General features: G+C 47.7%; 1 protein-coding gene across 1 annotated transcript in view; it reads left to right on the forward strand.

Moving 5' to 3' along the window:
- Positions 1–2,029: 2,029 nt before the first annotated feature.
- zanl (zonadhesin, like) overlaps positions 2,030–22,120 on the forward strand; it is a 43,087-nt gene continuing 22,996 nt past the window's right edge. Inside the window, exons 1-25 of the mRNA XM_088628558.1 lie at positions 2,030–2,141; positions 4,880–4,941; positions 5,496–5,642; positions 6,289–6,557; positions 7,517–7,601; positions 8,093–8,242; positions 9,231–9,395; positions 9,832–9,929; positions 10,635–10,713; positions 11,378–12,232; positions 12,462–12,655; positions 13,203–13,276; positions 13,877–13,944; positions 14,087–14,331; positions 14,959–15,107; positions 15,686–15,814; positions 16,048–16,186; positions 16,806–16,947; positions 17,328–17,524; positions 17,908–18,046; positions 18,270–18,386; positions 18,709–18,833; positions 20,302–20,447; positions 21,187–21,330; positions 21,776–21,883. Of these exons, the coding sequence (XP_088484684.1) occupies positions 2,062–2,141; positions 4,880–4,941; positions 5,496–5,642; positions 6,289–6,557; positions 7,517–7,601; positions 8,093–8,242; positions 9,231–9,395; positions 9,832–9,929; positions 10,635–10,713; positions 11,378–12,232; positions 12,462–12,655; positions 13,203–13,276; positions 13,877–13,944; positions 14,087–14,331; positions 14,959–15,107; positions 15,686–15,814; positions 16,048–16,186; positions 16,806–16,947; positions 17,328–17,524; positions 17,908–18,046; positions 18,270–18,386; positions 18,709–18,833; positions 20,302–20,447; positions 21,187–21,330; positions 21,776–21,883 (4,106 nt within the window). The 5' untranslated portion in view covers positions 2,030–2,061. The remainder of the gene's footprint in view (positions 2,142–4,879; positions 4,942–5,495; positions 5,643–6,288; positions 6,558–7,516; positions 7,602–8,092; positions 8,243–9,230; positions 9,396–9,831; positions 9,930–10,634; positions 10,714–11,377; positions 12,233–12,461; positions 12,656–13,202; positions 13,277–13,876; positions 13,945–14,086; positions 14,332–14,958; positions 15,108–15,685; positions 15,815–16,047; positions 16,187–16,805; positions 16,948–17,327; positions 17,525–17,907; positions 18,047–18,269; positions 18,387–18,708; positions 18,834–20,301; positions 20,448–21,186; positions 21,331–21,775; positions 21,884–22,120) is intronic.

Below are 22,120 nucleotides of genomic sequence, written 5' to 3' on the forward strand. Positions count from 1 at the left end.
CGTAGTGGAAGGATCAAAGTCCTGGAGCAGCGTGGAATCCAGATGCTAAAGTTGGACACCTCTGGTCTAAGAGGATAACACAAGTCTAGCTACAGTATCACTCTCTCTTGCCCTGTTAAGTTATTGCTCTAAATGCTCTAACATATTTTGTCTACTGTAACATTAGTGGGGTGGCATGGTGCCGCAGTGTTGGGGCCCTGGTTTAAATTCCAGACTTGGGGTCCTATTTGTGTGGAGTTTGTGTGTTCTCCCCTTGTTTCCTCCCACAGTCCAGGAGTGGTAAGTGAATTTGCTTCTGTGAAAAGTGGCTCTGATCTGAGTGTGTGCACTGTGATGGTCCCATCCAGGGTGTACTCTGCCTCATGCCCATTGCTTGCTGGGATAGGCTCTGAACCCTGAACAACCCTGAACTGGAAGAAGCGGTAAGAAAATAAATGGATGGTATCACAACAATACAGTATTGAGCTGCTCTATGGCTGGTATTCTGTGTAGAGGATTTTATTAAAAGATGCTACACCATAATATCAAAGAAAATGATCGCTGTCTCTCTTAATGGGTATAGGTCTGAAATTGGTCTGGTTAAGTCTGGTGTTCTTCAGGGCTCAATACTGGGGCCTTTGCTTTTCAGCGTTTACATGTTTCCACTTGGTCAGCTTTTAAGTTCACATGGCCTCAGCTATCATTTCTATGCTGATGATACGCAAATATACATCCATACCAAAGCTGACACTGATGTGGCTGTCTCTATTCTATCTAATTGCATCTCTGACATAAAAACTTGGATGACTAAAAATATTCTTCATCTTAACTGTGCCAAGACTGAAGTCATGCTTATTGGGATCCCCCATCAACTTCGTAAAGCCAATCCTGTAACCCTATCTGTAGATGGTTCTGCACTTGAGCTTCAGTCTAAATTGAAAAACCTTGGGGTGATATTCTATTCTGGCTTAACATTCGACTCACGTGTGCAGCATATTGCCAAAACATATTTTTTTTTAACCTCAGAAATATCGCTAGACTACGCCCTATGTTATCACTACCCGTTGCTGAAAAGGTGATCAACACATTTGTGTTTTCCCGAATTGACTATTGTAATGCTCTACTCGTTGGGGTATCTAAATCTACTCTATGCAGTATGTCCAAAATTCAGCAGCCAGGATCCTGACCAGGTCTAGTGCAAGTGATCACATTACTCCAGTCCTGGATTCCTTGCACTGGCTTCCTGTCAAATTCCATATGGACTTTAAAATCCTCTTGCTCACCTGACAGGCTCTGCATGTCTTGGCACCTCAATACCTGTCTGAACTATTATCGCCCAACTCCCCACCTCACAGCCTTCGCTCTTCTAATTCTGGCCTCCTAACTGTCCCCCAAGCCCGTCTACAGTGTATGGGTGACAGGGCCTTCTCCTGTGATGCCCCCAAGCTCTGGAACTCTCTCCACAAGGATATCAGAGAGTCACCTTCGCTAAACTCCAGACTCAAAACCTTCTTCTTTAGAAGAGCCTTTACTTAACTGGTTCCATTCTTTACCCCTCTGCTCCTACTATACTTAGTACCACCATCCACAGTCTCCCCTGTGTGTTGTGTATGTGTTTTATCTTGTGTATTTTTTATTTATTGTTGTTGTTGTTCTTCTGTAAAGCGCTTTGAGAAGCCACCTTTAAAGGCGCTATATAAAATAAAGTTTATTAGTAGTAGTATAAAATTGGAACAGTTCCAAACGAGAGGAGGCCATTCAGCCCATTTAGTCTGTTTGGTAAGGGCAGGGAAGGCGAGGTGAGCCTCCGTCTCTGTCCTCACCTCTCCTGATCAGCACAGAGTTTCACAAGCCCTCACCCTGACACACCCTGAGTCCTATCTCATGGTCGCTGATACACCCTGCAGTTTTGCAAGAAAAGAAAGAAAAAATCGAGGAGAATGCTGTAAACCTCTGACCGCCTCACCCACACCCCTCCACCCCCAGCCCAGTGTCCCAGGAGCTATATAATCCTGCCTCACCCCCGGCCTCGTCCTCGTCTCCTGCTGACTGCCTGGCCGATTGGGATAGTCCTTGGGCATCATGCGCTGCTGTTACCGCGGGTTCCTGTTGTTTTTTGCCTGGATAGGCAGGATCCACACACTGGGACATGGGAGCCACAGGTAAGAGGAGCCAGTGGATGATTTCAGCCCCTTTTCTGCCTGGCTGGCAGCAGCGTCCTGCGGGATCTCTCCTTCTGCTAGTGTAGCCGTCACCTGGGTGCGACACGGGGCTCCTATCCCTCCTGGTCTGCGCCCCTGGGTCGCGGGTTCTTTTTAGGGCTGCTGCGTGTCTTCTCTGCTGCGGTTTTGGAAATGATTGCGTCCAGCTGGCGCAGTCCAGCTAACTGATTCCGGGATCCCATCCAGCTGTTTCTTGAAAGGAGCCAGGGAATCGGCTCCGACGACATGGCTGGATAGCTGATTCCACACTCCCACCACTCTTTTTGTAGAGTCGTGTCTCCTGTTCTTGGTTTTAAAGGCACTTCCACTAATTTTCACTTGTGCCCTCCGCTTTGTGTTAAACTGCTGATTCTGCAGACATGTGCTGAGTTTCTGCCATTGCTGGTGTACCAAGGTGCCCATTCACATTATAAGGGTTTACAGACGTGTCTGCTTTGGCTGTTGATTCAAGGACATTCTGCCATTGCTTGGTCTTTATTGAGGCAGCAGACAGGAGAGCTTTGAAACGGAATAAAGTGTCCCAAATGGTGAACTTGGGGCCCCAAAATCTGTTGGTTTGCCTTCTGGTTGTGGTTACTCTTACTTCATTGAACGTACAAGTTTGATGCAGTTTGGGAACATAAAGAGTAACAGGCTTGAATGAATTGCATGTTCAGGCATGTTGCTTGAGATTTGCAGCTTTTTCTATGTTTTGAGACAGGCAGGACATAAACTGATAATGGATTTGATTAAGGCTGTCATTCACAGAGGGCTCAGCTGCAATAAAGGCTGAAGAACTGTGGTAAACAGAAGAGTAAAAATGAGTACAAAATAGTAAAAATCCTTCCATTTCCAAAGGATTCCCCAAATTCTTCCCTTGTCCAGGAGAGGACACTTCATTCCACATCATGGTTCTGCCCCCCCTGGGCGCCACACAGATCCGGGGGGGTACTTCAGGGAGGACAACTGTCCCGCCAAGAGGGGGAGTTTGGGCTAGAAATTTGGGAATGTTGATGATATTTTCGTATAGGACTGTTAAAGACGCATAGCGGCCTCCCTGATTGGAGTGAGAAGCAAAGTTAGATCGAGACGGACCAGGCTGGCACCTGTTTGTCAGCGCCGAAGAATTTCCACTAAAAAGATGAAATCTTGAGCTGTGGAGCGAGGCACGTGCGCGTGAAATAACCTGACTTCGTTGTCTAAGGGTTGTGCGGGCTTTACTTTTCTGGAGCAAAACTGCGGAGTTAAAGCGTTGCGTTAATCGGGGCATATTAATATAAATCACACGGCCATGTCTGTTACGGGTTAGCCGAATGTGGATAATGTGCTGGTATATTAGTACGGGACAGCGCACAAGAGAAGACTATTTCAAATCGCTGTTTATAGGCATATTAACCACGTTTCACATCCATTATCTGCTTGAGTGTAGACGTTTTTTTAAATTTCACTACATTAAGTCCCTTGAAGTCTATTTTACTGATTGTTCCAGCAGAAAATCTGTGAACACTTTAATGAATATGAACCGTATTTTTCCAGTTTTATATGTTTACAAGTTCATACTAGTCATTGGTTATATTTGATACCTTTTGAAGCCAGTGTTGGTTTTCTTCACACATTTGGATACTGAAACATGCTGTATTCCCACCTCGTGTAATTCGTACATTTATCGGTTCCAAAACAAAACTATGGAACTACACTTGTAAAGTTTTGTAAATACGGATTTAACGTCACTCCAGACAGATTCTAAAACATGAAAAGTCTTAGCTATTTTTAATTTTTTAATCACTGGCCTGAAGTCTTTTTTTTTCGAATAACACCAATAAACAGACGGTTACATACTGTATAAATATTTTTTTATTTATATTAGCATTGATTCCTTTTGTTTTGATATCGCATACACTACATTAATTTGTCATTATCAGAGCGCATTGCTGAGCATACAATTACTCCTTATCTTTGAAGATAATGGTGTAATAATCTGAGAGATCACCTATAGTGCCCTGAAGCATTCTAAGAATGGATTCAAGATCACACTCGGCACATTGTCCGTAATTGAAATCACATGGTTACACGTGGATAACAAACAATTCACCCCGAGACATGACCTTTTCAACCTGAGATAAGAAATTGTAACTAAATTATTGCGACTGCCACAGGGCTCAGTGTGCTGAGCGAGTTTCAGAAGTGACGTCAGCCCACTGTCCCTGAGTGAGACTCTCTGTGCAACTCTGACTTTATTCCCCTCTTCTGTTACACAGAGAGGAGAAAGGCCGCTGTTCAGCTGGGGGTGGTGCAAGAAGAGAACGAGGGGAGCGTGGGGGTCCATTTTTATAGAGGGGCAGGGGAGAGAGTGAGCTTGATCAAAGGGGCAAAAGGTCAGAGTTGAGAGGGTGCCTGCCCGGACAGACCTCTATCAGGGAAGAATGCTACAGTATTCTGGGATAGGATTATTACTGGGTGGAGTGTCCAGAAGTGTGCCAAATATGTGTAAGGAATTATTATTATTATTAAACCTGTTAATAATACCTATAAGCAAGAAGTCTTACAATAGTTGTTGTATTGTTCTGTGGTAAAGGCAGAGGGATGGGCAGTGAAATCAAACCACAGCAATGCTAGACACATTGTAAAGTACTATTCCTGGCACAGTGACCTAAATGCACAGTCTTAAGCATGTTACTAGTCTTTTTTTCTCTCTACAGATATCAACTTTCAGTTTCTGACTATGGAGGAGGAACAGTACTGCACACCCCCAGGGACAACAGTAAGTGGACTTCTCGACAGAAGCTGCTATACTGTAGCTCCAATGCAGCATGGGCTGCATAGAGTACATATTGGTGGAATACATCTGGAAACTGCAGTAGTCCTGGCTCAAAGACAGTAGATGGTGGAAAAAGAGCCAAAATGGCGGCTCTATTCTGTTGTAACACCAAACAGGTATTGCGAACAGATAGTCTCTACATAACGCTGTTAAATAATTATTGCATCACCATAATTTAACCCAATTCTCTTAAATCAGATCTAAGATCAATAAAATAGATCATAGATGTTCCCTGTTTAATTAACAGTGGTGACAGCGACAAGGCGGTCAGTATGGGTAACAGCAGCGCAGCACTGTTGCTAAGCTGAAGTGTGTTGCTTGACCACCTGCTTTGTCCCAAGGTGTGCTGGGAATTGATAGATCAGGAGCTCACTTAGGTGGTGTGCTCTACAGAAGACACCAGATGAGTGTTATGACTTTATGGCTCTCTGGGCATGGAGGTGTGGTGCTTTGCCCCAGACTCTGTGATTGACTCCTGGTGGTGTGTCTCCCTGCAGCGGTGCTGACTTCCTGCGACTTCAACAACAACAGCTCCCCCTTCTGTGACTTCCGACAGGATGTGCAGGATCACAGCGACTGGATACGGCACCGTGGCGCCACGCCCACTGAAGGCACGGGGCCCAGCGGAGACTTCCCTGATGGGAGTGAGTACGGTGCATGCTTTTCTAGCACCATCGACTTGTTACTGGTCTACCCAGCATTATGGTATGCCTAATTACAGCGCTGTGGATGAGTCGTGCATGATTACAGCTCTACGGGTCAGTTGTGCACAATTACAGCCCTATGGCTCAATTGTGCACGATGACAACACTATAGCTCGGTTGTGCACAATTACAGCCCTATGGCTCAATTGTGCAGGATTCCAACACTATAGCTCAGTTGTGCACAATTACAGCTCTATGGCTCAATTGTGCACGATGACAACACTATAGCTCAGTTGTGCACAATTACAGCTCTATGGCTCAGTTGTGCACGATGACAACACTATAGCTCGGTTGTGTACAATTACAGCTCCATGACTCAGTTGAGTTGGCTCAGTTTTTCTAAAAGTATCCTGAATATCTTCTACTGCGCTAACTGCTTGTGTTTCTTATGTGCATATTCTGTAATTCGCTGTCCTTACAACTGGTTTTAGACTTACTTTAAAGCTCTTTGAGATGCTACTTTTAAAAGTGCAATATAAAATAATGTTTATTATTATCCTCTCATATTGTCAACCCCTCTTTCTCCCCCTCATTCCAATGCCTTTTCTCCTCTGCTCCTACTGTATCTCCTCGCTCCCTTTCCCAGACGGCTACTACATCTACCACGAGGCTGACAATGTGGTCAGCGGCCAGGGCGCACGGCTGCTGAGCCCGGTTCTGAGGCCGAGGGACAGCCAGCTGTGTGTGCAGTTCTGGTTCTACATGTACGGGCTGGAGTCTGATAATCGGCTGGCCCTGCTGGTCCAGAAGCCCGGCGCGGCGGAGCAGCTCCTGTGGGAGAGACAGGGAATCCAGAGCCGCTCCTGGCTGGGGGAGGCTGTCACAGTCTCTGCCTCTCCCGGGCAGGACCTCACTGTGAGTCTTGGTCAGCCAGGCCTGGGCTCAGCGCCTGCTGCTGAGGGTGTGCTGGGGGAACGAGGGGTGTGCCAGGGAGGAACGAGGGGTGTACCAGGGAGGAATGAGGGTTGTGCAAGGGGGAACAAGGGGCCTCCCAGGGGGTACCAACAGTGTGTCAAGGTAACAGGGCTGTGTCAGGGAGATAACAGGAAAGTGCCAGAGGCATGCCAATGGGTACCAGGAGTGTGCCCGGGGGGTGCAAGGAAGGTGCTAGGGGCATATCAGGAGGGCAACATGGGTTTGCTAGGGCGGTAACAGGATGTGTGCTGGGTGGGGGGGTGCCTGGGTGCTCTGGCGCTCTGGCACTTCTGTTAGTGATCATGAAGGGAGCACGCAGAATTCATTCAAGAGAAGCTCCGCAGTCTGTGTTCCATCCCAGGCAGGATTGTATTCCTGGTTTCCTAAGCTGCGGGCATGTTTTGCAGCAGGGCCGGCTGGATCATTGTCCTGCAACAGGGTGGAGCTGAAATTCCAACCTTTGTACAAAAACTCATTTTATAAACACGTCACAGCACAGCACCACTACAAATTTGATTAGTAATACACTGAAAGGGTTCAAGAAACAAACTGTTTGATTATCTTAACTATTATTTTAACTAGTACCGTGATCCATAACCCTGTATATACAGAACTGGTTCAGTACCTCCCTGTTAGAAGGCAATAGGTCCAGACAAGATGGAGACTTTTGCCTGGACTACACTCCCCACAGCCTTCTGCCTTTATGAGTTATATTCTTGTTGGGACTCTTTTAAATGCTGTGGAATAGCACACTTGTGTCTTGATATGTCTCTGTGATTAACAGTAAATCATTCTATAACTGTGCCATGACGTTACTAGTCCACAGTGTGCTGGACTGTAACAACACCGTGATTTGCCCTGTCCATTCAGTGAATCCTCTTGTGTGTCTGTGTGCCCAGGTGGTGTTCGAGGCCGTGCGGGGCTTCAGCGCATCCTGTGACACGGCGTTGGACAACATCACCATCAGCAGTGGCGCCTGTCCTGGTAGAGTTCATTTCCACTCAGACATGATCCGATCATCTGCAGGCACTCACTATACCACCAGGGCAATGCCAGTCAGAGAGTGCCTCAGTGTGCCAGGGGCGACAGTCAGTCACTGTGCCAGTTAGATGCCAGGTGTCATAACGCCTTTCAGTCACTGTGCCAGTGTGAGATAATGCCAGTGATTCTCTGTGCCAGTGTGTGATGATGCCAGTCAGAGAGTGTATCAGTGTGCCAGTTAGGCAATGGGCCAGTAAGGTACTGTGCCAATCGGTCTGTGTGTTAGCCAGTCAGCATGCCTATTAGTCTCCAGTGTGCGATCATGCCAGTCATGCCCTGTGCCAATAAGTGAGACAGCCAGTGTTTCAGTTCGCCAGTGTGCCAGTCACTTACATGGGCTGGCTGGTCAGAGTGTGGGGGAGTGATTACGTGTCAGTTAGAGCTGCGGCTGTGCTCGTCTCAGCTGACCTGTCTTTGTACGTGTCCCTCTGCAGGCTGCCTGTCTGGCTGTGATTTTGACACTGATATGGACCGGTGTGGCTGGACAACCCAGAGTGAGCCCAGTATTACGGGCTGGGAACAGTGGAACGGACAGACTGATACCGAGGGCACCGGGCCTGAGGACGACTTCTCCAAACCAGGCTGTGAGTCCGATAGGGCTCTCTGTGGGAATGTGTGTCTGACATTGACATGACATGACGTGACATGACCACGTGTGTGAAAGACAATGTTTCCCACATGGAATAAATTCACAAATAATTGGGCCTAGGGAATCATACAAAGCTGTATGTGACCTATACAGAACTACTCTATATAGCACTTTCAGTGAGTTAAGCTTAAAAGCTTTTCAAAGTTCACAATTCCAATTCTTAAAATCCAGAAACTCTGAGGTCTCTTGAATACCTGAACTGTAAGAGACAGCTGATCAAATAACCGGAGTGTGACAACACTGGCACATGCATTATGGGTGAGCTGGAAGTGATTCCTGAGTGGAATTAATCGATTTAATCGCTCAGCAATACTCTTCAGGCTCTTTGTCTTTAACAACTGATGAATTGCAGACAAATAGCGAACCTGTAGTATGTCAGATTTCCTGGACAGGAATTCGCTAACCTCTGTCTTGACTAGATAGCGCAGACACTCCTACATGGATCAGTATGCTACTAGCAGGTGAAGCAAAGCTCCTTCTTTGTATTTGTAAGGTGAGGAACTAACTCTGGGGGTGCCACTAGGAGGCTCTGTGTATAAGAAATGGTGATCACATGCCTACCACAGACAGCATTCTTTTAGATTTTTCTAAACTGAATATCATGGGAGCAACCATTTTGTCAAAAGAACAACAATAATTTATCTCTCACAACAACTTATCCAAACCAACGAATGAGCACATTACAAGGAGATAGGATGTTTTACACAGATTTAGAAGGACATAACTCTTACCTTCACAAAATTAAAGTTCTGTTCTGACCACTCAGAGGCAGAAGCACCAGTTGTGAAGACATGTCATTACCTCCATCACTCTTATATGGCGCCTCCTAGTGGCATCCCATAGTTAGTCCTCCAAGGGCTTGATAACGTTTTAAGGTTGGTAGCTTCTTACACTGTCTTGGCCTCTCTTGCCCATCATGACAGTTGGGAGATACATGCTGTTGGACTCCACGTTTGGTGTACCGGGTGCAAAATCAGAGCTGTGGAGTCCAGCTGTGAGCAATGGGGGCTGCCTCCAGCTCTCCTTCTACTACTACATGTACGGCACAGCCACCACCATGAGGCTCAGCGCCTATGCCGCTGCTGCTGGTAAGTCCCCTCGCATTCAAGTGAATACTCCATAATAATAAATGATACACTGAAAAAAAATAGATTTGAAAGTTTCCTTACCATAAGGCCTTTCTGATTAATAAGAAAGGAATTCGTTATTTTGCTCATATCCCTGATGGGAAAATTTGTCTTATATGCACACAGTACCATGCCTATGCAGTGTGACACAGTTGTCAGAACTCTAGACTCATAACTGCAGGGTTGCAGGTTCAAATCCAAGGTGGGAGACAGCATTTTTTTTTTTACCCTTGAGAGAGGTACCTCACTTGGATTGTACGTTTAAATCATCAAGCAGAATGAATAGATAGAAGATACTTTGGATACAAGTAGAAGACACTTTGGCTAATATCAGCTGTTGAACATGACATCTTCTCCATTAGCAAATTAATATCTTCCCCCTTCCTCAATTCTGGAGGCTCTTTGGGACCCCCCCTGTTCAAGCTGCAAGGCAACCAAGGGCAGGGCTGGAAGAAGGCAGAGGTTCGCTACACCGGCAACATACAGGACATACAGGTGAGGCCTGAGTGTGCTTTCCTCCGAAACAAGCTCTTTTAAGTAAGAGACGTGCTTTTTCTGTCCCTCGGGACCACACGGTGCCCACAAGACAGGAACGATCCAGCTCTTGCTGACAGGACTGACAGCAGGCTACTATCTAGTCCTAGGAGGCGCTGGTGCATGGCAAGCATGCGATACCCTAGCTGTCTCAAGCACCCCGGACACCTGATGTATGTGGCCAAGTGTGTATTCTCCAGGGAAACAGTTGTGCACACAGCCCCTTAATTGTGCATTGACAGTATCATCAGTGACATAGATGTGCACATTACCCCCTAGCTGTGCTTTGACAGTGTCTGCAGTGGAAGTCTATGTGGACTGTCCCCTAGCTGTGCTATGATAGTGTCTGCACTGAAAGGCTATGTGCGCTGCCCCCTAACTGTACTATGACAGTGTCTGCAGTGAAAGGCTATGTGCGCTGTCCCCTAGATGTGCTATGACAGTGTCTGCTGTGAAAGGCTATGTGCGCTGTCCCCTAGCTGTGCTATGACAGTGTCTGCAGTGAAAGGCTATGTGTGCTGTCCCCTAGCTGTGCTTTGACAGTGTCTGCAGTGAAAGGCTATTCACACTGCTCCCTAACTGTACTATGATAGTCTCAGCCGTGACCTAGATGTGCACAGTGTCCCCTAACTATTCTGTGATGGTTTTGCCACTGGTGTCTTTCAGTTTGTGATTGAGGGGGTGTACGGAGAGACGGACAAGACTGACATTGCTGTGGACAGCGTCTGCATCACTGCTTGTCAAGGTACAGCAGCATCAGGGGTCCCAGGGCTGCCCTGAAGTAGCCAAAAGTAAACACTAGTGGGGGACAGATACCAGCATCAACATTCTGTAATCATTTCACTCACTTGTCACAAGAGCTGTTCTGATTGGGAACCTCTGTTTGAAATGACTGGGGGTTGGCACTGGTTGGAGCAATTGCGTCTGTTTCTGAAAATCAAAAGTTTGCCTTTTGTGTGCTTCTGCTTTCCTTCAGGTGAGAAATGCATCAGGGAGGAAACAGCTTCTTTCTATGTTATTTTTGCAAGCGCCTCTGCGTCAAGAATCTCCAAAAATGGGCCATGTACCAAACAATGGCTCCAATGAGCCAAATCTCTAGAAAAGCATCATGCACAGAGGGGTTTGCTCCTTTTTTAACACTCTGTGTCATGTCCTGTGATTGTGATACAGAAGCTTGGATTCATGGCTAGGATTCTATACGGGAGAGTCACAGGTTCAAGACCCAGGGAGGACACAGTTGTTGTGCCCTTGAACAAGGGTCTGTGACTCCAGGTTTGACTCCAGTTCCGTTTGTCTTGTTTCTGCACTGAAGTCTGAAATCGATTGAAGGTCTTTAATTTTAATTTTCTGTGCTTTTAAGAACAATATAAATTCTTGTATCTCACAACTGCTTGTATTTTTTTTAACAGTTTCTCCAACTACAACAGCAAAGCCCACCACAAGCTCCACCACATCCACAACCAAGCCCACCACAAGCTCCACCACGTCCACAAACAAGCCCACCACAAGCTCCACAACCAAGCCCACCACAAGCTCCACCACGTCCACAACCAAGCCCACCACAAGCTCCACCACCAAGCCCACCACAAGCTCCACCATATCCACAACCAAGCACACCACAAGCTCCACCACCAAGCCCACCACAAGCTCCACCACCAAGCCCACCACAAGCTCCACCATATCCACAACCAAGCCCACCACAAGCTCCACCACCACATCCACAACCAAGCCCATCACAAGCTCCATCACCACATCCACAACCAAGCCCACCACAAGCTCCACCACCACATCCACAACCAAACCCATCACAAGCTCCACCACCAAGCCCACCACAAGCTCCACCACCACATCCACAACCAAGCCCACCACAAGCTCCACCACCACATCCACAACCAAGCCCATCACAAACTCCACCATGTCCACAACCAAGCCCACCACAAGCTCCACCACATCCACAACCAAGCCCATCACAAGCTCCACCACCACATCCACAACCAAGCCCATCACAAGCTCCACCACCACGTCCACAACCAAGCCCACCACAAGCTCCACCACCACGTCCACAACTAAGCCCACCACAAGCTCCACCACCACGTCCACAACCAAGCCAACCACAAGCTCCACCACGTCCACAACCAAACCCATCACAAGCTCCACCACGTCCACAACCAAGCCCACCACCACATCCACAACCAAGCCCACCACAAGCTCCACCACCACGTCCACAACTAAGCCCACCACAACTACCACCAGCAAGCCTCCAGGTAAATATTTTGTTGCATTTGGGAGCCAGGGGGTAAGCTGAGGCAGGGTGCAGAGAAGGTGAAGTGTGGAAGACGGTTAAATGAGCCGCCTGCAGAGGAGGTGGCGTTGGGAAAGAGGTTAGATAGTTAGGCAGAGCTACTTGCAGGGGAGGCAGAGTTTCATGTTGCCCATTGAAATGAAGAGGGTGGCCTTTGCCAAGCGCTCACTGTGGTCCTCTCTGTGTTTCAGTGGAGTGCCCCCCCAACTCCCACTACGTCGTGTGTGGGCCTGCCTGCATGCCCACCTGCCAGGCCCCCTCTTACAACTGCACGGGCTCCTGTATCACCGGCTGCTTCTGCGACCCCGGCTACGTGTACCGCGGGCGCCGCTGCGTGCCCCTGCACCAGTGCGGCTGCCTGGACGAGGAAAGGAACTACTACGAGGTGAGGAAGAAGCCCATGTGCCGCCCCCCCCGGGACAGGGCATCCACTTTACCTCGCTTCTCCACTCCTTCCTCAGGCCTGATCACGGTCCTACCTTATGGAATTATACTGTGATTTACTGTAGTAAAACAAGCAGTATCGCAGCTCCCTACAGCAGATAAGAGGAGGCCATGTGATCCATCCTCTGCATTCTGACTGTTTAGGGGCTCAAAGATCTTGTAAAGCACCAGTTTGACTCTGACCATCCTGAAGCAATCCAGTGAGTTGACTTCATCACTCCCCATATTGATTAATTTAAAATAGAGCTGCACAGCTCCAGTTTTTGCAGGTTTTCAGCTCTTAGCTACCTGCGTGATTGATACTGGACCAGTTTTATTTAACTCCGAGCACACAACTCAGACTGCAAGTGGCATTTTACATTACACATCTCACGTACAGAGTGATGTACAAATTATGGAGAGTCGCGCCTGGGCTGGCTGTTTTTGGCTGTTGTGGCGTCTCTTTCTAAACCTCCCCTTCACCTCCTTTATCTCGCGGTTTCTCTCAGCCTGGGCAGCTGGTGTTCGGAAACGGTTGCTCGAAGATGTGCCGTTGCCTTGGTAACTACACACTGGAGTGCGTCAGTAATAATAATAATAATAGCTTACACTTATATAGCGCTTTTCTGGACACTCCACTCAAAGCGCTTTACAGGTAATGGGGACTCCCCTCCACCACCACCAATGTGCAGCATCCACCTGGATGATGCGACGGCAGCCATAGTGCGCCAGAACGCTCACCACACATCAGCTATCAGTGGGGAGGAGAGCAGAGTAATGTAGCCAATTCATAGAGGGGGATTATTAGGAGGCCATGATTAGTAAGGGCCAATTGGAAATTTGGCCAGGACACCGGGGTACACCCCTACTCTTTTCGAGAAGAGCCCTGGGATTTTTAATGACCACAGAGAGTCAGGACCTCGGTTTTACGTCTCATCCGAAGGACGGCGCCTGTTTACAGTATAGTGTCCCCATCACTATTCTGGGGCATTAGGACCCACATGGACCACAGGGTGAGCGCCCCCTGCTGGCCCCACTAACACCTCTTCCAGCAGCAACCTTAGTTTTTCCCAGGAGGTCTCTCATCCAGGTACTGACCAGGCTCACACCTGCTTAGCTTCAGTGGGTTGCCAGTTGTGAGTTGCAGGGTGATATGGCTGCTGGCTTAATGCAGTAGCCCGTGCAGTAATGAGTGCCTGCCCACCGAGGAGTGCCGCGAGGTCAGTGGGGTGCCAGGCTGCTATCCCAAAGGTATGGAGTCCCCCGTCTCCTAGTCTCACTCTCTCATTGGTGCCGTGCCAAATGAGCTATAAACTCCGTCTCATCTTTATCAGGCTCAACACAGTGATAGTGTGACTGTGTTCACGCCCTGCCCTCCCTCTCTCTCTCTCAGACTCCTCCACCTGTATAGTGGCAGGCGACCCTCATTACTCCACATTCGACCGCCGGCACTACAGCTTCATGGGGAACTGCACCTACCTGCTGTCCAAGACCTGCAATTCCAGTCAGGTCCCCACCTTCGCCGTGTTCACCGACAACGAGCATCGCTTCGGCCTGCTCCACGTGACCTACATCAAGGCCGTGCACGTGCACGTGGGGGGCTTCCCCATCTCACTGATCAAGGGTGGCACAGTGATGGTGAGAGACTCTGTTTATTGGCCATCATCACTTTCACATCCAATCTGGAAATGCTAATTACTTTTCAACATGATCAAACCATTCTACAGGGAGAATGGGAACCTGTGAACAAGTTTGTTTGTTCCTCTTACAAACTCAGCCTATCCAAGCTATTTATCATTTGTTTTTTACTTTTATTGTCAAGTGACATGTCTCCCTTTAAACCATAATTGGTGTAGATGAGCAATCTATTTGTCCTAATTACATGAACAGTTGGTAATGCTGGCTGCTCTTTAGATCTTCAACCTAACAATTTGAAAAACTGCAATTCTGTAGTGCAGACAGCATACAGTTACACAGGTGCCATATGCTGGATTCACATTTGCCAGCAGATCTTGTTGTCAGCTCTGTTAGTGCAGACAGAAGGGGTGGGGCCTTTCTTAATGGCATCACTGCCAGCTTTCACACTTGGTTGTGCCTCCTCATTCTCTGCTCAGACCTGTGCAAATCCACCTATACAATGAGGAAGTCTGCAAGAATTTCATTGTTGCGTGCCTCTCTTTCTTGTGATCTGTGTTGGGCACACCCCAGTCATACGGAAATCTTACCTCCTGTGATCCCGTTTCCACTCTTTCCCTCTTCTTCAAGGTGAATGGGTCAAAGGTGAACATCCCAATAAGCCCTGCACCTGGAGTGTCCGTGTTTAAAGTGGGGACACACTTCACTGTATCAGCGGACTTTGGGGTGACAGTGCGATATGATGGCAACCACTACATGGATATCAAGGTCACCAGCGAGTGAGTGTCATGAGCATATTGAGTAAAGCCTGTTAGGGCTTATGTTTATCCGTATAGCAGAAAGCTCATTTATTTGAACTCCTTAATTACACTGTACAATTATTGGCTCGCTCTGGGACAGTTGGGGGATGTGAGCATCTAGTACATTACAGTACACATGTTGTAGTTCATCATTTAAATTGGAAAAGATCCCTTTGCCATATAAAGTAGTTCCTCTCGTGTCTGTCAGCTTTGGAGGTGTGGCGTAGGAATATGTTGGTACTTTGGTGACATCACAGATCCAGTACTGGATTGACCAATCAGAGGTCGGCATTCTGTCTTGCAACTGCAGCTGTAGAGACTGCAACACAAACTGAGCACTACAGGTGGTGCTCTGTGTGTTGAATGACGTCTACCCTTTCCAACAAGTTCCTACAGTTACGAAAAGGTGACAGCTTCAAATAAGAAATGTACATGTTGATCTTGGCTAGAGGCAACGAAGAAACAACATATAACTCTTCCCTCTGGGGACAAGGAAGGGGCTGCAGGTTTTAAATCAGGTGTAAATTCTAGCGCCTCCTGTTGGCTCCTCCCTGCAGTTACCAAGGCAAGCTCTGTGGACTGTGCGGGGACTACAACGGCAACGCCATGGATGACTTCCGCACGCCAGCCGGGGAGCTGGTCAGCACGCCCAACGACTTTGGAAACAGCTGGAACACAGACGCCAAGTAAGACACCTGATGAACACACACACAAACAGAAATATACACAAATATACACACATCCACACAACCTGTGACACTCCTAGCTGTGGGATGTCTTAAAATAGGGAAATTTAGCCGTCGGGTCAGGGCGAAACAGTAGACGTAAGGCATAAACCAGGTACCGTTTATTTACAGCAAAGGAGACTTTAAACCAATTTAGTTTTACAGTCAATCTCTGTGCCACTTGATTCCTCCAGATGTTACCAGACGTCCAATGAGACTATCCCACAATGCACTGATGAGGAACAGGATGTGTATGAAAGTCCCGCCTACTGTGGAATCCTGTTGAACCCCAAGGGACCCTTTGCTGTCTGTCATCCCCGAGTGAACCCCAATGTGAGTTTTTACTGGTAATATTATTGTCATATGGCTATGTCTTGTGATATCAGTGTTTCTCCACACTGGAAGCTCCTTTTAACTTGTTTTATTTCCACAGGTTTGAAAAGTTTAAACAAAACCAAGGCAAACTACAAAACAGAACCTGACTCCCTTTCTGGAGTCCTGCATATATTTTAGGTTGTCTCTTCTTCTTACTATAAGTTGGGTTACACCAGAAACGATACACGGTAGTGGGTTGTTCACTTTTTCCTCAAATATCTTCTATCTTCTCATGTCTTTTCCAAATCACAGTCCTACACTGCTTTATGGGGCTTATACACACCTTAGCTAAGCCTAATTATCCCTGTTGGCACCTGCGCTCAATAATTGGGCTGTTGGCAGCCATGTTAGCTCGATAACTCCTCTTGGCCCACTTAAGAGCCAAAATGTCTGCCTCCTATGGAAGCCGCCCAGGGACATCTCAGGTGACTCTTCCATTCAGGGATGTAACCTCCCTCGCAATAATAATTATCTACTGCGGCTGGTATAACTACTACAGCTTCCACTGATACTGCCGCTACTAATATTAGTAAGACTAACAACAACTCAGTCTGCCGGTGTCTGTCTGTCCTCTTAGAGTTTCTTCAGGGACTGTGTGTTCGACGTGTGTGAGCTGGACGGAGCCCAGACGTCACTCTGCGAGGCTCTGGAGTCCTATGTGAACGAATGCCAGGATCGCAACATCTCATTGGGACCCTGGAGGAACAGCACTTTTTGTCGTAAGTATGACCACACCCAGGGACCCAGGAGACCCGTAGACGGACAGCTACACACTGACAGGCCGAGGGAATCAATAACTGAGCATGACCAGCGTGGGACTCTCTCCCTGAGACTGCTGGAGACTTTACTGCCTTTCTGCTTCTTCATACAGAACGAGAGAATAGATGCTCAATCACATAGCTCTTTGAGTGCAGCATTAAGGCTGTGAAGAAGACTCTCTGAACCTCTTGAGGTCAAAGCTTGTTGCAGACTCTTACCCCTGTTTGTGTAAATACAATTTTGAATTGTGTTTTGTGTTTTGTTGACTGTTTACTGAAAACAGTTGACATTTTAGTGCTGTGGTGAATGCTGACACAATTCTCTCTGTCTCCTCCTCCAGCTCTCCTCTGCCCCTCCAATAGTCACTACGAGCCCTGTGTCCCCCCATGCCCGCTGTCTTGTGCCATGTCCAGTCATGGGCAGTGCCAGGGGCCTTGTGCAGAGGGCTGTGTGTGTGACTCAGGTTTTATTCAAAGTGCCGGAATCTGTGTCAGGCAAGAGAGCTGTGGTTGTCAGTATAATGGAAAATACTACCAGGTGGGGGTGCTATTTCTCCATTTTTTGTTAATGTACTGCAGTGTCCAGTCAGTGTGTCTGTATTAACCCTTCTCTTTCAGTGCAGTGTTAATGGACTGTAGTGTCCAGTCAGTGTGTCTGTATTAACCCCTCTCTCTCTCAGTGCAGTGTTAATGGACTGTAGTGTCCAGTGTGTCTGTATTAACCTCTCTCTCAGTGCAGTGTTAATGTACTGTAGTGTCCAGTCAGTGTGTCTGTATTAACCCCTCTCTCTCTCAGTGTAGTGTTAATGGACTGTAGTGTCCAGTCAGTGTGTCTGTATTAATCCCTTTCTCTCTCAGTGCAATGTTAATGGACTGTAGCGTCCAGTGTCTGTATAAAAGCTGTATTCCTCTCTATCTCAGTCGGGCGAGGAGTTCTTCACCCCTGGGTGCCAGTCAAAATGCCGCTGTGAGTTGGGGTTGCCAGTGTGCGTTCCCTGGAATTGTTCAGACCAAGAGTACTGTGGAGTTCAGGACGGGGTACTGAGCTGCCACCCCAAAGGTAAGAAGTCACTCTCACTGTTCCTTTGTCTCTCTCAGGACTGGACTGTTACAGCTGGGCTCCAGCCTGTGTCACAGCAGTTCTTTTGTTCGGTCTAGAGACACACTAAAGTCTTGCATGTTTCCCCATCTCTGGATCTCCTCACAGGCTTAGCATCCCATCTCTGGGTCTCTGGATCTCTGGGTCTCCTCACAGGCTCACTGCTCTCTCTGTCCATCCACAGGCTCGGCTCACTGCTATGTATCAGGAGATCCTCACTACATGACATTTGATGGGCGTCTCTACAGCTTCATGGGCACTTGTACCTACACCCTGGCCAGGACCTGCCGCAACAACAATGGTACTGGTGTCTGTCCCTCACACTGATTGCTAAAGGCCTTGTTCCAGTCTCATCTGGGAGCGTGCTGTGCGAATTTGTATACGTGGAACATAATCAGGGAAATCCTGTTGTTACCTTGCAAATTCACTTGGACGAAAAGTCTTTAAGGCTATAGCAGCTTTTAATTGTAATATAAGTCTACAAGAAAATCAGGATCAAAGACTTCCATGGATAAGTGTATGTTTGCACTAGGCTAAAAAGGTTCTTGAGGTGCTATCTGTTCATGTGCCAGATTTGATGTGCTGTCTCTCGGTACTAAGATGCTGCATTTTGTCTTGTCTAGGTCCCTGGTTTTCAGTAGAGGGAAAGAATGAGGAGAGAGGGATGCCGGGCGTCTCCTACCTGCGCAAAATCTACGTCACAGTCAATGGAGTTACTGTCACGTTGATGAAGAGCCGCCGGACCTTGGTCAGTGTAGACACAGTACAGTCTGTATGGTCAGTGTAGCCTGTGTGGTCAGTAAAGCTGTAGATGCAGTAAGACTATATGGTCAGTATAGACAGTTCTGCCTGTGCAGACAATGAAGCTGTAGACACAGTAGGGCGTGTATGATCAGTAAAGCGGTAGACGCAGAAGGGTCTATATGGTCAGTATAGACAGTTCTGCCTGTGTGGTCAGTAAAGCTGTAGACACAGTAGGGCCTGTACAGTCCGTATAGACAGTTCTGCCTGTGTGGTCAGTAAAGCTGTAGACACAGTAGGGCCTGTACAGTCCGTATAGACAGTTCTGCCTGTGTGGTCAGTAAAGCTGTAAATGCAGTAGGGACTGTACCGTCAGAAAAGACAGTTCTGTCTGTATGGTCAGTAAAGCTGTAGATGCAGTAGGGCCTGTACCGTCAGTAAGACAGTTCTGCCTGTATGGTCAGTAAAGCTGTAGATGCAGTAGGGCCTGTACCGTCAGTAAGACAGTTCTGCCTGTATGGTCAGTAAAGCTGTAGACACAGTAGGGCCTGTACAGTCCGTATAGACAGTTCTGCCTGTGTGGTCAGTAAACCTGTAGATGCAGTAGGGCCTGTACCGTCAGTAAGACAGTTCTGCCTGTATGGTCAGTAAAGCTGTAGATGCAGTAGGGCCTGTTCTGTCAGTAAGACAGTTCTGCCTGTATGGTCAGTAAAGCTGTAAATGCAGTAGGGACTGTACCGTCAGAAAAGACAGTTCTGTCTGTATGGTCAGTAAAGCTGTAGATGCAGTAGGGCCTGTACCGTCAGTAAGACAGTTCTGCCTGTATGGTCAGTAAAGCTGTAGATGCAGTAGGGCCTGTACCGTCAGTAAGACAGTTCTGCCTGTATGGTCAGTAAAGCTGTAGACACAGTAGGGCCTGTACAGTCCGTATAGACAGTTCTGCCTGTGTGGTCAGTAAACCTGTAGATGCAGTAGGGCCTGTACCGTCAGTAAGACAGTTCTGCCTGTATGGTCAGTAAAGCTGTAGATGCAGTAGGGCCTGTTCTGTCAGTAAGACAGTTCTGCCTGTATGGTCAGTAAAGCTGTAGATGCAGTAGGGCCTGTACTGTCAGTAAGACAGTTCTGCCTGTATGGTCAGTAAAGCTGTAAATGCAGTAGGGACTGTACCGTCAGAAAAGACAGTTCTGCCTGTATGGTCAGTAAAGCTGTAGATGCAGTAGGGCCTGTACCGTCAGTAAGACAGTTCTGCCTGTATGGTCAGTAAAGCTGTAGACTCAGTTGAACCTGCATGGTCAGTGTAACTAAAAACACAGTATATTGAGTGTAAGTTACAGTAAGTCTATGTATAGAAACAATCCAGTATACCAGCAGGTTCTGTAGAGTCTACAGTGCAATCTGTAAACACAGATAATGCAGTGAGCATCTGTGGTCCTATAAAGCAGCTGGAAACCGAATCCCTCTCACTGTCCCCTCAGGTAAATGGTCTGAGCGTGGCCCTGCCCCACTCCCCCTCCCCCTGGATGTCCCTCTTCCTGTCAGGGCAGTACGTCACTGTGAGCACCCCCTTCGGGCTGACAGTGCGCTGGGACGGCAACCACTACGCTCACATCACTGTGCCCAGGTGAGCCAGCGCGTCAGGGTGTGATCTGCTGTGCTGTGTTTCTCCATTGGGCAGGTCACAACAGGGCTCCTTAAAAAAAGACAATAAATATCACCACACAAATAAGCTTCCAGACCAGTGCTCATTAATTACAAAGCGAAGGAAATCAAAACCAGCCACCAAAAAGCAAAACAATATAAAGGAAAACCTGGCTCTGCTTCGAGCAGCTTACTAAACTTCTACCTGCTTCAACACACAACAGAGTCCCTGAGACCTAGTTCCCCATGGGATCCAGTCCCTTACTGAGACCTCTTCGCAAACTCTTCAAAATGAAACACTCACAATTTTCATGGTCCAATGTTCCTGAGTTTCAGGCCTCTGGTCAGACAGTCTGAAACAGAATATCTCCCTTCAGCTTCTAGCTAGATGCATTAACTAACACAGAAAGCTTCTGATTCCTGCTGTGTAAACATTCACCTGACCAATCACCTTCCTTGGACTGGTCAGGTGATTGAGGGCAGCGACAGTTAATTCCCCCCAAAGCCTTCTGGGGAATGTAGTCCAGACACTATGTGAGAGTGGGTAAGTGTGAGTGATTGTATGTCAGGGTGTAAAAGAGTGTGTGAGGTTTTGTTCAAGAATGTGAGTGTGTAAGATATGTGAGTCTAAGGGAGAGCGAGAGTGACTGTGGCTTCTATTTGAAAGCCTCACCCTCCTAATCTGGTGTCTGTTCCTCTGGAACGCCCCTCCCTCCCCTCAGCTCCTACTATGACCAGATGTGTGGCCTATGCGGTAACTATGACAACGATCCCGGAAACGACTTAACGCTGCCAGACGGCAGTCAGGCGATAAACTCGGATGACTTTGGCAACAGCTGGCAAACTGACAAAGACGAGGACAAAACGTGAGTACAAAGAGTTTGAGGGTGTCCGAACCGGAGACCACCATGGACTGCTGTGTGCATTTTATGCCACATTCCGATTTTCCAACTGGGAATTCTCAGTTACAATTCTACTCTCCAGTCTAAAATTCTCTACCAAAATCCCATTCTCCCTATACTGAAGAGTAGGGAATTCTTTTCCACAATCCCAAACTCATTTACCAAGTGCTCCAGGACCCAAGACCCGAGCCTCCCGTTATCCCACCCTGGGCTTGTGGTATTGCCTGTCCCACTTTCCTCTCAACCAGGCTGCTTTTCTTAGAGGCTGCAGCTGCAACATTCCCATTGCTTCCCTGCAGGGCCTTGAGGTGCCCTGTCATGAATGGCCCAGGGTACGATGTGTGTGACTTTTGAATTACAGGGATTGTGGGACAAGAGTCTCACTTCCACTTTCTGTTTCCCTCCACAGCTGTCGCCCTGGCAACGACACGAACCACCCCTGTGACGAACACCTGGGCGCAGAAGTGGCCAAACCGGAAAAATGTGGCAAACTGACCAACAAACAGGGTCCTTTCAGGTACTCTGAGGCACTGAAACACACACACAGTGGAACCCCTATATACACACTTACACAACGATAACATACAGAAACATCAACACACACACTGAGACAATGACATACATACACAGAGTTGTGCACTGTGGTATGATTGTGAAATACATGCACTGAGTCATGAGTCTGGTGTAATTGTGGATATTTGTGCTGAGTTGTGTGTCTGGTGTAATTGTGGGATATTCACACTGAGTTGTGCAT

This window comes from Lepisosteus platostomus, chromosome 4 (assembly GCF_059453375.1).
Source record: "Lepisosteus platostomus isolate fLepPlt1 chromosome 4, fLepPlt1.hap1, whole genome shotgun sequence".
Taxonomy (NCBI): Eukaryota; Metazoa; Chordata; class Actinopteri; order Semionotiformes; family Lepisosteidae; genus Lepisosteus; species Lepisosteus platostomus.